This window comes from Octopus sinensis, linkage group LG15, assembly GCF_006345805.1.
Source record: "Octopus sinensis linkage group LG15, ASM634580v1, whole genome shotgun sequence".
Taxonomy (NCBI): domain Eukaryota; kingdom Metazoa; phylum Mollusca; class Cephalopoda; order Octopoda; family Octopodidae; genus Octopus; species Octopus sinensis.
Genome location: NC_043011.1, coordinates 7840142 through 7853855, shown reverse-complemented (window position 1 = coordinate 7853855; position 13714 = coordinate 7840142). Strand labels below are relative to the sequence as shown.

Below are 13714 nucleotides of genomic sequence, written 5' to 3'. Positions count from 1 at the left end.
TCTGCCTTTCAGTGTGCCAACGTTGAGGGTGCCAACCCTGAGGCTGGGGTGGGGGTGGAAGTGGTATTGGTCCTAATAGCGTCATGGACCTGAAAAGAAAACTCGCGTTTGGCAGTATTCATAGACAAACAATGGAACTTAAGTTCAACCTCGTACACAACACTAAACATATCTTGCAATGACTGACCACTACCTTTTATGGAAGGAGGTGGGGGTGGCGTAAGACTTTGAAGTGTATAAGGGAGACAAGGATGAGAAAATTTAGGACTTCCTGTACCGGTGGTGGGGGTGGGAGGGCGGGTGCACCGCGAAAACCGGGCGGCAGCCATTCCTTTCTTAGGAGAGAAATAGTTATTAGTAGCTATAAATACCTAAATTTTGCCTAATCTATGGGAGAAGCGTGAACGATAAGGAGCTATAAATTATAAATACATTTATTCTATATCTACGAGGCGTGAGACTGATCGATAAAATAAAATAAAATTAGGGGCAAGCTTTAAGATTAAATATATATTTAACACAAGACATGAGACAACGATATAAATTAAGATGAACTATAGAATTATATGTACATATAAAAAAGACACAAGGCGTGAGGCTAAATTTCACAAGTCATAACAATAATACTAATAGAGATAAAACAGGGTTAACTAAAAGATCAGATCAGTTGCAGATAGTTAAGTAGGTACACGGGTTGAAATTAAATATAGATTGCTTAGCTTGGATTCATTTTTCGTATTTCGTATTTTTCGTAGGGAGTCGGATAACAGTCTGAATTCAAGTGAGGCCGTTAAAATCAGTCGCTGGTTTATATGCATATAGGGTTGCGGAGAAGGGGGCCGGATGGCGATCGAAAGAGATATAAGACAATTGAAGAGGAACGAGGGGGGGGGGGGTCGTGGCCCGCCAAGAATCGGCCGGCAGCCATTCTTCCTTCCTTGGGAGAGAAATAGTTATTAGTAGCTATAAATACCTAAATTTTGCCTAATCTATGGGAGAAGCGTGAACGATAAGGAGCTATAAATTATAAATACATTTATTCTATATCTACGAGGCGTGAGACTGATCGATAAAATAAAATAAAATTAGGGGCAAGCTTTAAGATTAAATATATATTTAACACAAGACATGAGACAACGATATATAATTAAGATGAACTATAGAATTATATGTACATATAAAAAAGACACAAGGCGTGAGGCTAAATTTCACAAGTCATAACAATAATACTAATAGAGATAAAACTGGGTTAACTAAAAGATCAGATCAGTTGCAGATAGTTAAGTAGGTACACGGGTTGAAATTAAATATAGATTGCTTAGCTTGGATTCATTTTTCGTATTTCGTATTTTTCGTAGGGAGTCGGATAACAGTCTGAATTCGTTTAAATGCCAAAGGGTTAAAGTGTTTAGAAATAACAAATTTGAGGCAAGTGAAAATCAAAAAAATCAAAAAATCAAATCAAAAACGAAATCGATCAACATCAATGGAATTTGTAGTTGTGGCACATAAGAGAACCATCCGAACGTGGCCGTAGCCAGCACCGCATCGACTGGCCTCCGTGCTGGTGGCATGTAACAAACACCATCCGATCGTGGCCGTTGCCAGCCTCCCCTGGCACCTGTGTCAGTGGCACATAAAAAGCACTCACTACACTCACGGAGTGGTTGGCGTTAGGAAGGGCATCCAGCTGTAGAAACACTGCCAGATCAGACTGGGCCTGGCGCAGCCTTTGGGCTTCCCAGACCCCAGTTGAACCGTCCAACCCATGCTAGCATGGAAAGCGGACATTAAATGATGATGATGATGATGATGATTCCAAGTCAAACTCTACCAACCATTACAAACATGCACAAGCAAGCAATCAATAGAAATTCTTGTTTTACTGATATATAACTATATTCATGTTTGGATAAAATAGATAAATACCAGTTGCCATAGTTACAGATAAGGGACAACTGGAAAACGGGTGACAGAAATAACATTTTATCTTTTGTACTGAGTCATATTTCTTCCACAAAGCCGCAGGAGTGGCTGTGTGGTAAGTAGCTTGTTTACCAACCACATGGTTCCGGGTTCAGTCCCACTGCGTGGCACCTTGGGCAAGTGTCTTCTACTATAGCCTCGGGCTGACCAAAGCCTTGTGAGTGGATTTGGTAGACGGAAACTGAAAGAAGCCCGTCGTATATATGTATATTTATATGTATGTGCGTGTGTGTTTGTGTGTCTGTGTTTGTCCCCCCTAGTATTGCTTGACAACCGATGCTGGTGTGTTTATGTCCCCGTCACTTAGCGGTTCGGCAAAAAGAGACCGATAGAATAAGTACTGGGCTTACAAAGAATAAGTCCCGGGGTCGATTTGCTCGATTAAAGGCGGTGCTCCAGCATGGCCACAGTCAAATGACTGAAACAAGTAAAAGAGTAAAGAGTAAAGAATATCAATATGCATAGCTAACTACTACAGGAACTGACAGCAAAGAATTCATTCTACCCTCAGCTGGTCCCATGACTTGGCTGTTGTTCTCCTGGCAAGGAAGGCATCGCTGACCAACATCCTTCAACAAAGCTAATGATGGCACCTCTATTCAGTTGCTTGACCTGATACAAACAGCAGCAAAAGGCTCAGCTCTTTAAGTTAACGGGTTAACTAGCATGTCATGAGATTGCCTCTGGATAAAGGTTACTGGCAGACCCTCTCAGAGTCCCTAGTGTAGACAAAGTCCTTTAGACCTTTATCTGCTTCTCGGAGAGAAGATAATTCCATACAAATCCTGCATTTTGATAACTACTGGGCTTGTGGCACTTGTAGCACCAGACCAATACAGGTTTTTTTTATTATTGCCTACAAGGGGCTAAACATAGAGGGGACAAACAAGGACAGACAAAGGGATTAGGGATTAAGTCGATTACATCGACTCCAGTGCGTGACTGGTACTTTATTTATCGACCCCGAAAGGATGAAAGGCAAAGTCGACCTTGGCGGTAGCATTTCGCCCGGCGTGCTACCGTTTCTGCCACCTCGCTCCCTTACAAGTTTGAAAGACAAAAGAGTGGGACTGGCTCTGTACAAACCATGCCTACAATCATAATAAACCTTTGTTGCATTGTGGGGAAATTTACTGAGTGTTTTAACAAGGCTATGGGAGGGACCCCTAAGGCAGATCTGTGAAATTATGGTTTGTCCACATTACTCCGTAAGGGGCACAGGGTCAGTTTCCTGATTTCTCTACTCTTTTACTTGTTTCAGTCATTTGACTGCGGCCATGCTTTGTAAGCCCAGTACTTATTCTATCGGTCTCTTTTGCCGAATCGCTAAGTGACGGGGACGTAAACACACCAGCATCGGTTGTCAAGCAATGCTAGGGGTACAAACACAGACACACAAACACACACATATACATATATATATACATATATACAACAGGCTTCTTTCAGTTTCCATCTACCAAATCCACTCACAAGGCATTGGTCGGCCCGGGGCTATAGCAGAAGACACTTGCCCAAGATGCCACACAGTGGGACTGAACCCGGAACCATGTGGTTGGTTAGCAAGCTACTTACCACACAGCCACTCCTGCGCCTGTTATATATATATATCCCTTCCTGGATGGGGATGCAGTCCATCACAGGATCATTTATTTTTATCAGCTGAGTGAAATGAAGTGTTTCACTCAAGAACACAACGCATCACCCGGTACAGGAATTGAAACCACAACCACCAAGCCATGTGCCTCCACTTGGCACAGTCATGACATTCCATGTGGTTCCATGGGTACTGTGAACACACTGTCTTTCTTTTGTGATGCATCCATGAGTGGAGTGTGCTAGGGGTTGGGCCCTTTCTTCTGAAAACAGCCCAGGCTCAGAAGAGGTGCTTAAGATACTTATTTTTTTACTGCCCACAAGGGGCTAAACACAGAGAGGACAGACAAGGACAGACAAACGGATTAAGTCGATCATATCGACCCCAGTGCGTAACTGGTACTTATTTAATCGACCCCGAAATGATGAAAGGCAAAGTCGACCTCGGCGGAATTTGAACTCAGAATGTAACGGCAGACGAAATACCGCAAAGCATTTCGCCCGGCGTGCTAACGTTTCTGCCAGCTTGCCGCCCTAAGATACTGTCTCTGCAACAGCATCGTTGACCAACAACAAAATGTGGCCAACTGACCTTCACACTATAGTTCAATGAGTAGAAATGCCTAAATCCTTCAAACGAGTTAACAAAGGTTACCTCTTCACAGTTGCTTGACCTGCAAAAAAATAGCAGTAAAATACTCAACACATTATGTGGCTTAGGTAAAGAATACACACACCTGGTGTTTAGGGTCAGAGGTAAGCGTTAGGGTTTTTATTACATATTCTTTACCTTCGCCCTTTATGCAATAATTCAACCCGTAGCTCATAGCCCGGCTGTAAACTGCATGGCGACCCCAGCAACAGTGCAGGTGACACGAAAAGAGCACCCAGTTCATGTTGTAAAGTGGTTGGCATTAGAAAAGGCAACCAACTGGAAAACCCAACACCAAAGGAGACACTTGGAGATCAATCTTGTCTTTGGAACATCGGTTCCAGTAAAAATACGTCAACATGGTTGCCAGCTTCGTCTGGTCTCCGTGCCGGTGGCACGTAAAAAGCACCATCCGATCGTGGCTGTTTGCCAGCCTCGTCTGGCACCTGTGCAGGTGGCACGTAAAAAGCAGCAACTACACTCACAAAGTGGTTGGCACTAGGAAGGGCATCCAGCTGTAGAAACACTGCCAGATCAGACTGGAGCCTGGTGCAGCCTTCTGGCTACCCAGACCCCGGTTGAACCGTCCAACCCATGCTAGCATGGAAAGCGGACGTTAAACGATGATGATGATGATGGAACATGAACACATGATGATGATGATGATGACAAGGTAAAGGGAACATCAAGAGTTTTCATCATTGACACAAAGAAGGGGTCCGTTTAATTTTGCATTATTTCTGAACCCAGAATATCAAAGTGTTATATCAAACAGCTCACCTCAACCGTATAGGTGTCATTAGGTGTGGTTATGGTGGCCAGTAAGTCCTCACCTTCCCAAACAGCTTCAACATGTGACTGAGCATCGTCTGCATAAATGGAAGAAGAGAGAAATAAAACAAACATTAAGAACATGTAAATTCATTGAGAGAGAGAGAGTTTGTATTCTTCTCACCTTTGTGTGTTTGCTGATTGTAAGAGAGTAAGGTTTGAGTGATTAGGGTGGGATTTGAGTTCAAGGTAACTAAAGTAAATAAGTCAGAGTAAAGAGCGAGTGGGACTGAAGTCTGAGTCAAGAGCGAGTGAGACTGAAGCCTGAGTCAAGAGAGAGTGAGACTGAAGTCTGAGTCAAGATAGAGTGAGACTGAAGTCTGAGTCAAGAGCGAGTGAGACTGAAGTCTGAGTCAAGAGTGAGTGAGACTGAAGCCTGAGTCAAGAGTGAGTGAGACTGAAGTCTGAGTCAAGAGTGAGTGAGACTGAGGCCTGAGTCAAGAGTGAGTGAGACTGAAGCCTGAGTCAAGAGTGAGTGAGACTGAAGTCTGAGTAAAGATAGAGTGAGACTTCAGTCTGAGTCAAGAGCGAGTGAGACTTCAGTCTGAGTCAAGAGTGAGTGAGACTGAAGTCTGAGTCAAGAGTGAGTGAGACTGAAGTCTGAGTCAAGACGGAGTGAAACTGAAGTCTGAATCAAGAGTGAGTGAGACTGAAATCTGAGTCAAGAGTGAGTGAGACTGAAATCTGAATCGAAGTGGAGTGAGACTGAAGTCTGAGTCGAGGTGGAGTGTGACTGAAGTGTGAGTCAAGGCGAAGTGAAACTGAAGTGTGAGTCACGAGTGAGTGAGACTGAAGTGTGAGTCAAGAGCAAATGAGACTGAAGTGTGAGTCAAGAGCGAGTGAGACTGAAGTCTGAGTCACAAGTGAGTGAGAATGAAGTGTGAGTCAAGACAGAGAGAGACCTCTCTTTAGAGAGTAAGTCTGATATTTGAGTGTAAAATGTATTCTTTGACTACAGTCAACCCTGAAAGCTTTTGGTAGGCTTCTATTTATTGAGAGTGACACTTCTTTTTTCCCTTCGTCGTCTCATGAGTGTTTACTGATTGTAAACAATGGCCTCACTGTCCAGACAAAAGCATACGACAACTTCAGACAAGTCTTTAGCACGTTGAGTGGTTTTCATAAACAAAAGACTCGTTCACAGAGTGTCGTTTGTTTCCAGTCTTTCTGTGTAACTGTATCCAGGCTGTTCATTGTTCATTAGACAGTAGTGGTCATGGTGGGGTTATTAGTTTGCTTGGAAATAAGGGAGAGTAGGGATCAGGAAGGGCATCTGACCACAGAAAACTCTGCTCCAACAATACTCTCTCACCTGCACCACGTAAATACAGAAAAGAAAACGTTAAAACAATGGCGATGATGATGATGATGATGATGATGATGATGATGATGATGATGGTGGTGGTGATGTGAATGAACTTACTGACGTACCTTGTAGCGCTCCTTCATAAAAGGCATTCTTATCAACAAAAAGCGAAGCTTCGTGACCATCTGCATCGACTACAGTGGCTTTGAAATCGTAGGTCAAAACTTGCTGCTTGGAACGTAAATAAAAATTGAAGTCCCTGGATAAAAATAATGAAAATAAAAATACAAGCAAACATCAAACAAAGAAAACAAAAAACAAAAAACTCTATAATGTTATCAATTCTTGCTTTATTCTGAGAATTTCTTCAAATTAACCAAAAAAATACAAGAGAAAATTGTGGAAAACACTCAAAAACCTTAATTTAAACCATAACTATACAAATATAGTGATGACCAGACTGGAGCACTTAAATATCACTAAAACATAATTTGAAGTTTGTATTTAATAGTTAGTGAGGATGGGTTTGAGTCACTAGAGTGAGGTCTGTGCCAATTGAGTGGAAGCGAGGCCTGTGCCAAAAGGGTGAGTGAGAGGTTGTGCCAATACAGTGAATGAAAGTGAGGTCTGCATCTGTAGAGTGAGAGAGACTGACATTTAAGTCAAGAGGGAATGAGAGTGAAGTTTGAATCAATAGTGAGTGAGACTTAAGTTTGAGTTAAGAGTGAGTGAGAGATCTGTGTTGACAGAATAAGACTGATGTCAGTTTCAACAGGGTGAGTGTGATGCTTGAATTAAAAGAGTGAGTGAGAGTGAAGCTCAATTTAGTATAAAGTCAGTGAGAGTGTAGGTTTGAGTGTAGGTTAACAGAGTAGCAAGTATGCATAAAGTTTGAGTCAACAGAATGAGTGAGAGAGATGCCTGATTGTAAGGTTAAGGGGAGAGAATACTCTTTGAGCCACAGCACAAACAGACCCCAGCAATGAGGATTTATAATTAGAAATAGAAAATTAATCAGCTCTTGTCACTGAATAAACCCCCAACCCTTGAAATACACAAAAATAACATTGTTCTTAACGAACATTAGCAACCTACCTGCCTAGTCCTTTCAGGTGTACAAACTTAAGGTGTGACTGGGGGTTGGCGTCAATGCTACGTTTAGTGATTATGTGAATGTCTGTAGATTTCAGGGTTTCAAAATAGTGCAGTTTCTGCTGTATATTTCCTGCAAAAGACGAAGTGTGCACTGGGAAATACAAACAGATAAACGATGTACTACATTGGAAGAGTTTTAGAAAAGGATAGGGCTGTGGTGCGGTGTGGTGTGATGATCGGGGCTGAGGAGTGAAGGCCTGCATGCAGGTGCAAGGAAGGGAAATTAATGACCATCATCTAAATACCTCGTGGCAAGACCAATTTCTACTGCGGCATATTGAAAACATTTGAATTTATATAGGCTTATCAAGTTTAGTCTGTAGCGATTGGTCAACATACTTACTATGCGATTGCTAGGACATTTGTTGAGTCCTGTGCTGTGCAGGGATTGGATCAAAAATCCAATCACATCATCATCATCATCGTTTAACGTCTGCTTTCCATGCTAGCATGGGCTGGACGGTTCAACTGGGGTCTGGGAAGCCAGAAGGCTGCACCAGGCCCAGTCAGATCTGGCAGTGTTTCTACAGCTGGATGCCCTTCCTAACGCCAACCACTCCGTGAGTGAAGTGGGTGCTTTTTATGTGCCACCGACACATGTGCCAGACGAGGCTGGCGAACGGCCACGCTTGGATGGTGTTTTTTACGTGCCACCGGCACGGAGGCCAGGCGAGGCTGGCACAGCCACGATCGGATGGCCGTGCATAATATATTCAAACAACTAATCCATATTAGAAGGTTACTATTTTTAAATCTCACAATGAGAGATATTCAGCAACAGTACTTTGTAGTAAAGATTTTTGCCGACATAACAGCAGTCCTGGTTTAGCCCTAGGAGACATCGTCTCTAGCTGGCTATACGATACGATCTATAAGGACACAGATCGTGTCATATAGCCAGCTGGAGACAATGTCGCCTGGAGCTATATTACAGCAACATTCGTCCTAAACCAGGACTGCCATGCTATGTTGGCAAACAATCTTTACTACAACTAATCCATGTTTCGTTTTTGGATTTGGTTTCTAAGATTCTTTATGTGAGTTCGTGTGTTGAAGAATATTCTGTTGTGTCTGGGGAGAGTCATTCTCTTTTTGTGCCTTATAATGTAACACACTCACCAGTAAAATTTCCACATTTCTTTCTTATTTTTCTAAAATTTTCGTTGTGTCTTGCAACCTTTTCAATAATTTTGACTCTATACACTGTCTTCTATAACCCTAACAAGATGATTACATCAACCCCAGTGCATAACTGGTACTTATTTAATTGACTCCAAAAGGATGAAAGATAAAGTTGACCTTGGCGGAATTTGAACTCAGAATGTAATGGCAGACAAAATACTGCTAGGCATTTCACCAAGCGTGCTAACAATTCTACCAGCTCATCGCCCTGTAAAGGCTATTTGCCAATATAATGTGGCTGTCCTGGGCAGGACGGTTGTTACTGTTGTTTAGCCCCAAGAAATATCGTTTCCAGCTGGCAAGTCCTTATATTTTTAAACAGGGAGTCCAGCACAAGACACAGATATTGTGTTGTATAGCCAGCTGGAAAAATTATGGGCAGCCACATTATGTTGGTAAATAGCCTTTACTTTAGAGAACTGTCACTAAATACCTCTCTTTGAGAGATTCAGAAATAACAACATTCGACCATGGTCGTTGCCAGCATCGCCTTACTGCACATGTGCCAGTGGCACATGAAAAACAACATTCGCGCGTGGTTGATGCCGGGGCCGCCGGACTGGCTCCCATGCAGGTAGCACATAAAAAACACCTTTTGAGCGTGGTCGTTGCCAGAACTGCTTGACTAGCCCTCGTGCCAGTAGCACATAAAACCACTGACTACACTCTCTGAGTGGTTGGTGTCAGGAAGGGCATCAAGCTGTAGAAACCCTGCCAGATCAGATTGGAGCCTGGTGCAGCCTTCTGACTCACTAGTCCTCAGTCAAACCATCCTACCCATGCCAGCATGGAAAGTGGACATTAAATGACAACAACGATGATGATGAATGTTTATAAAATGGTAATTAAATCAATTTAATTAACCTTAGAGCTTTGTTTATAAAATATATAGTATGAAATGGTAATTAAACCAGTTTAATTAATCTTAGTTGTTGTAGCAGGTCAATGGTAGTAGAGTCTTTGTACGAGTTCTCAGTTGGAGTCAGTGTGAGTCACGTGTTGTATACGAGTCCAAGCTACCGTCAAGGCAGACTTTTCAAAGTCAATGTCTTGTGAAGCTGTCAGTGAGAGCACAGTAGACGAGTCAAAGATTAGATGTGGAATACCGCCACAACATAATAGTGACGACAAGAATGGATGGAAGCACTCCGTCGGTTACGACGACGAGGGTTCCGGTTGATCCGATCAACGGAACAGCCAGCTCGTGAAATTAACGTGTAAGTGGCTGAGCACTCCACAGACACGTGTACCCTTAACAGGTACAACAGAAACAGGAAGTAAGAGTGAGAGAAAGTTGTGGTGAAAGAGTACAGCAGGGATCACCACCATCCCCTGCCGGAGCCTCGTGGAGCTTTAGGTGTTTTTGCTCAATAAACACTCACAACGCCCGGTCTGGGAATCGAAACCGCGATCCTACGACCGCGAGTCCACTGCCCTAACTACTGGGCCATTGCGCCTCCACAATGACGACAAGAATATTACAGTGCCGGCAATAACATACAAGTGGACGAGGATCCACATTATAATAACATCCAAGAGTTGCCTTGTGCTCCAGTGTCTGGCCAGGTTTCTATAAATGGATGCCCTTCCTAATGTCAACCACTTCAAAGTGTGTACAGGGTGCTCTTTCCATGCCACCAAGAGCAGTCTTTCTTTGATTGAATGTGTGGGGGGGTGTATTTCGGGAGTGTGCTTCAGGAATGTCAAATTTCCTGTTTATCAAACATATAAAGTGACTGTGCTTAACTGTTAAGAATGTAAGATCTTGTACTTCCTGCACGGAGGGCAGAGAATTCAAATCCAGTGCATGGATCATCATCATCGTTTAACATGCACTTTCCATGCTGGCATGTGTTGGACGGTTCGACCAGGGTCTGGGAAGCCAGGAGGCTGCACCAGGCTCCAGTCTGATCTGGCAGGGTTTCTACTGGATGCCCTTCCTAATGCCAACCACTCCGTGAGTGTAGTGGGTGCTTTACACATGCCACCAGCAAGGGGGCCAATCAGGTGGCACTGGCATCGACCATGCTTCAACGGTGCTTCTTATGTGCCACAGCATTAGACTGTGGTCATGCTGGAGCACTACCTCAAAGGAGTTCTTTTAGTCAAAGGAATCCACCCTAATACTTAATTCTTTAAAGCCTGGCACTTATTCTATTGGTCCCTTTTGCCGAATTGTTACATTAGAGGGATGTAAACACACCAACATCAGCTGTCAAGTAGTGTCGGGGAACAGACACAGACACAAAGACACATACAGATATACACATATATGACAGGCTTCTTTCAGTTTCCTTGTACTAAATCCACTCACAAGGCTTTGGTCAGCCTAAGGCTACAATAGAAGACACTTGCCCAAAGTGCCATGCTGTGGGACTGAACCCAGAACCATGTGGTTGGAAGCAATCTTCTTACCATACAGCCACACCTTTCAGTTTTATTATTATTATTATTATTATCGTTCCTATTATAACTACTTAAAAGCAAATTATCAAGTTAAACAATGAATTTAGTTACAAGCATCATTTACACTGATGATTACTAAGATTAATTAAACTGGTTTAATTACCATTTCATACTATATATTTTATAAACAAAGCGCTTAGTTTAATTAAATTGATTTAATTACCATTTTATTACATATTTTATAAACCTTATTATTTCTAAAGCTCTCAAAGAGAGATATTCAGTGAAAGTTCTCTAAAGTAAAAGCTATTTGCCAACATAATGTGGCTGTCCTGGAAGGGATGAATGTTACTGTTGTTTAGCCCCAGGAAACATCATTTCCAGCTGGCTATACAACACAATATCTGTGTCTTGTGCTGGACTCCCTGTTCAAAAATATAAGGACATACATATTGTGTCATATAGCCAGCGGGAAACGATGTTTCCTGGGGCTAAACAATAATAAAACTCGTCCCTTCCAGGACAGCCACATTATGTTGGCAAATAGCCTTTACAGGGCGATGAGCTGGCAGAATTGTTAGCATGCCGGGCAAAATGCCTAGCAATATTTCATCCGCCATTACATTCTGAGTTCAAATTGCACTACGGTCGACTTTGTCTTTCATCCTTTTGGGGTTGATTATATAAGTGCCAGTTACGCACTGGGGTTGATTAAATCAACTTAATCCCTCTGTCTGTCCTTGTTTGTCCCCTCTAAGTTTATCTCCCTGTGGTCAAGAAAGAAAGAAATAGCCTTTACTTTATAAGTATTGTTTATGCTGTAATAATACAAAGATAACCAGGAGCTCCTCCAGTGTCCATAGTTCAAGCTGTGAAAGGACTTGATCTGGATTAGGATTAGGTAAGGGGCTAGATTAAGGTTTAGGTTTTAAGGTTAGGGTTATTGTTGGAGTTTAAGCTTAGAACAGGGGTCTCCAAAATGGTTGATGAAACTATTCAAGGAGACGATAAATGCACATCTACTTAATTATTCTCTCTCTCATCTCATCTCATCATGGCTATTATACTTTACATTGTCGAGCGATTACTGTTTACATCTCGTTCTGAGATTTAATAAGCTTACTTAATTATTATTATTTATCTATTTTCTTATACATGCCTGGGAGTCGATGAGATGTCAAGGATTCCATGAAGGAGTCAATGGTCTAAAAAAGTTTGACAGGAGCTGCTTCAGCTCCCTGTCTGTTTTGACATGGTTTCTATAGCTGGATGCCCTCCCTAATGCCAACCCTTTACAGAGTGTAGTGGGTGTCTTTACACAGCACCAGCAGGGGTGCATGTACATTCCACCAGTAAGGGTGCTTTTTAGGTGGCACCCCAGCACCCGTGAGCCCGCAAGACTTGGAACGGTCAGCTGGAGAGGGATGCTGAGGGCATACCTGCATGCAAAGATGACCATGTATTTACTCAGCCAGCTTGATGTGTCTTCTCGGTCAGAGCAAACCACCAAGAGTTATGGCTAATGCTGAAGTGTAAATGGCCAGGTAGACTGCAAACTATAGTGTAAATGGCCAGGTACACTGCATGTTAAAGTGGTGCCAATTAATCAAACCAACTTAATTACTAATTTATAGTATATCTTATATTTTATTTTCGCTCCGGAGCATAAAAATAAACAGATGTATACACAACTCAAGAATAATAATTTCAGACAAACTAATGAAGAGAATAACAAACAAAAAAAAAACATTAAGAAGAATTACAATAATAAGCTTATCTCTCAACTACCATATTTGTATTTGTTCACCCAGATTGCTATTTTCTTGAACTCTTTCACCAGTTTGAGGATCTGCATAAGGGTAAACTCTTCAATAAATACCTATTTCTTTACTACCCACAAGGGGCTAAACACAGAAGGGACAAACAAGGACTGACAAACGGATTAAGCCGATTAGATCAACCCCAGCGCGTAACTGGTACTTAATCTATCGACCCTGAAAGGATGAGAAGCAAAGTCGACCTCGGCAGAATTTGAACTCAGAATGTAGCGGCAGACGAAATACCTATTTCTTTACTACCCACAAGGGGCTAAACACAGAGAGGACAGACAAACGGATTAAGTCGATTAGATCGACCCCAGTGCATAACTGGTACTTTGCATGCAGGTATGTCCTTGGCATCCCTCTCCAGCTGACCGTTCCAAATCTTGCAAGTTCACGGGTGCTGGGGTGCCACCTAAAAAGCACCCTTACTGGTGGAATGTACAAGCACCCCTGCTGGTGCTGTGTAAAGACACCCACTACACTCTGTAAAGTGATTGGCATTAGGGAGGGCATCCAGATATAGAAACCATGTCAAAACAGACAGGGAGCTGAAGCAGCTCCTGTCAAACTGTCCAACCCATACCAGCAGGGAAAACGGATGATGATGATGATGATAAGCTTCTTTCAGTTTCCAACCACCAGATTCACTCACAAGTCTTTGTTCAGCGGTTTTCAACTGCGGCTCCCAGGGCCCCAAGTGGCCTTTGATGGTCTTCACTCAAATATAAATTTTTAAAAATTCACTCATGTTTTACCTTTTTTCGGTGTGACCCCCCC

General features: G+C 42.5%; 1 protein-coding gene across 1 annotated transcript in view; it reads right to left on the bottom strand.

Moving 5' to 3' along the window:
• The window catches only part of LOC115220007 (ADAM 17-like protease), a 102129-nt gene that overhangs the window by 81571 nt on the left and 6844 nt on the right, over positions 1–13714 (bottom strand). Inside the window, exons 2-4 of the mRNA XM_029790309.2 lie at positions 7467–7596; positions 6497–6630; positions 5015–5103 (exon numbers count right to left, since the gene is read on the bottom strand). Coding sequence (XP_029646169.1) covers positions 5015–5103; positions 6497–6630; positions 7467–7596 — 353 coding nt within the window. The remainder of the gene's footprint in view (positions 1–5014; positions 5104–6496; positions 6631–7466; positions 7597–13714) is intronic.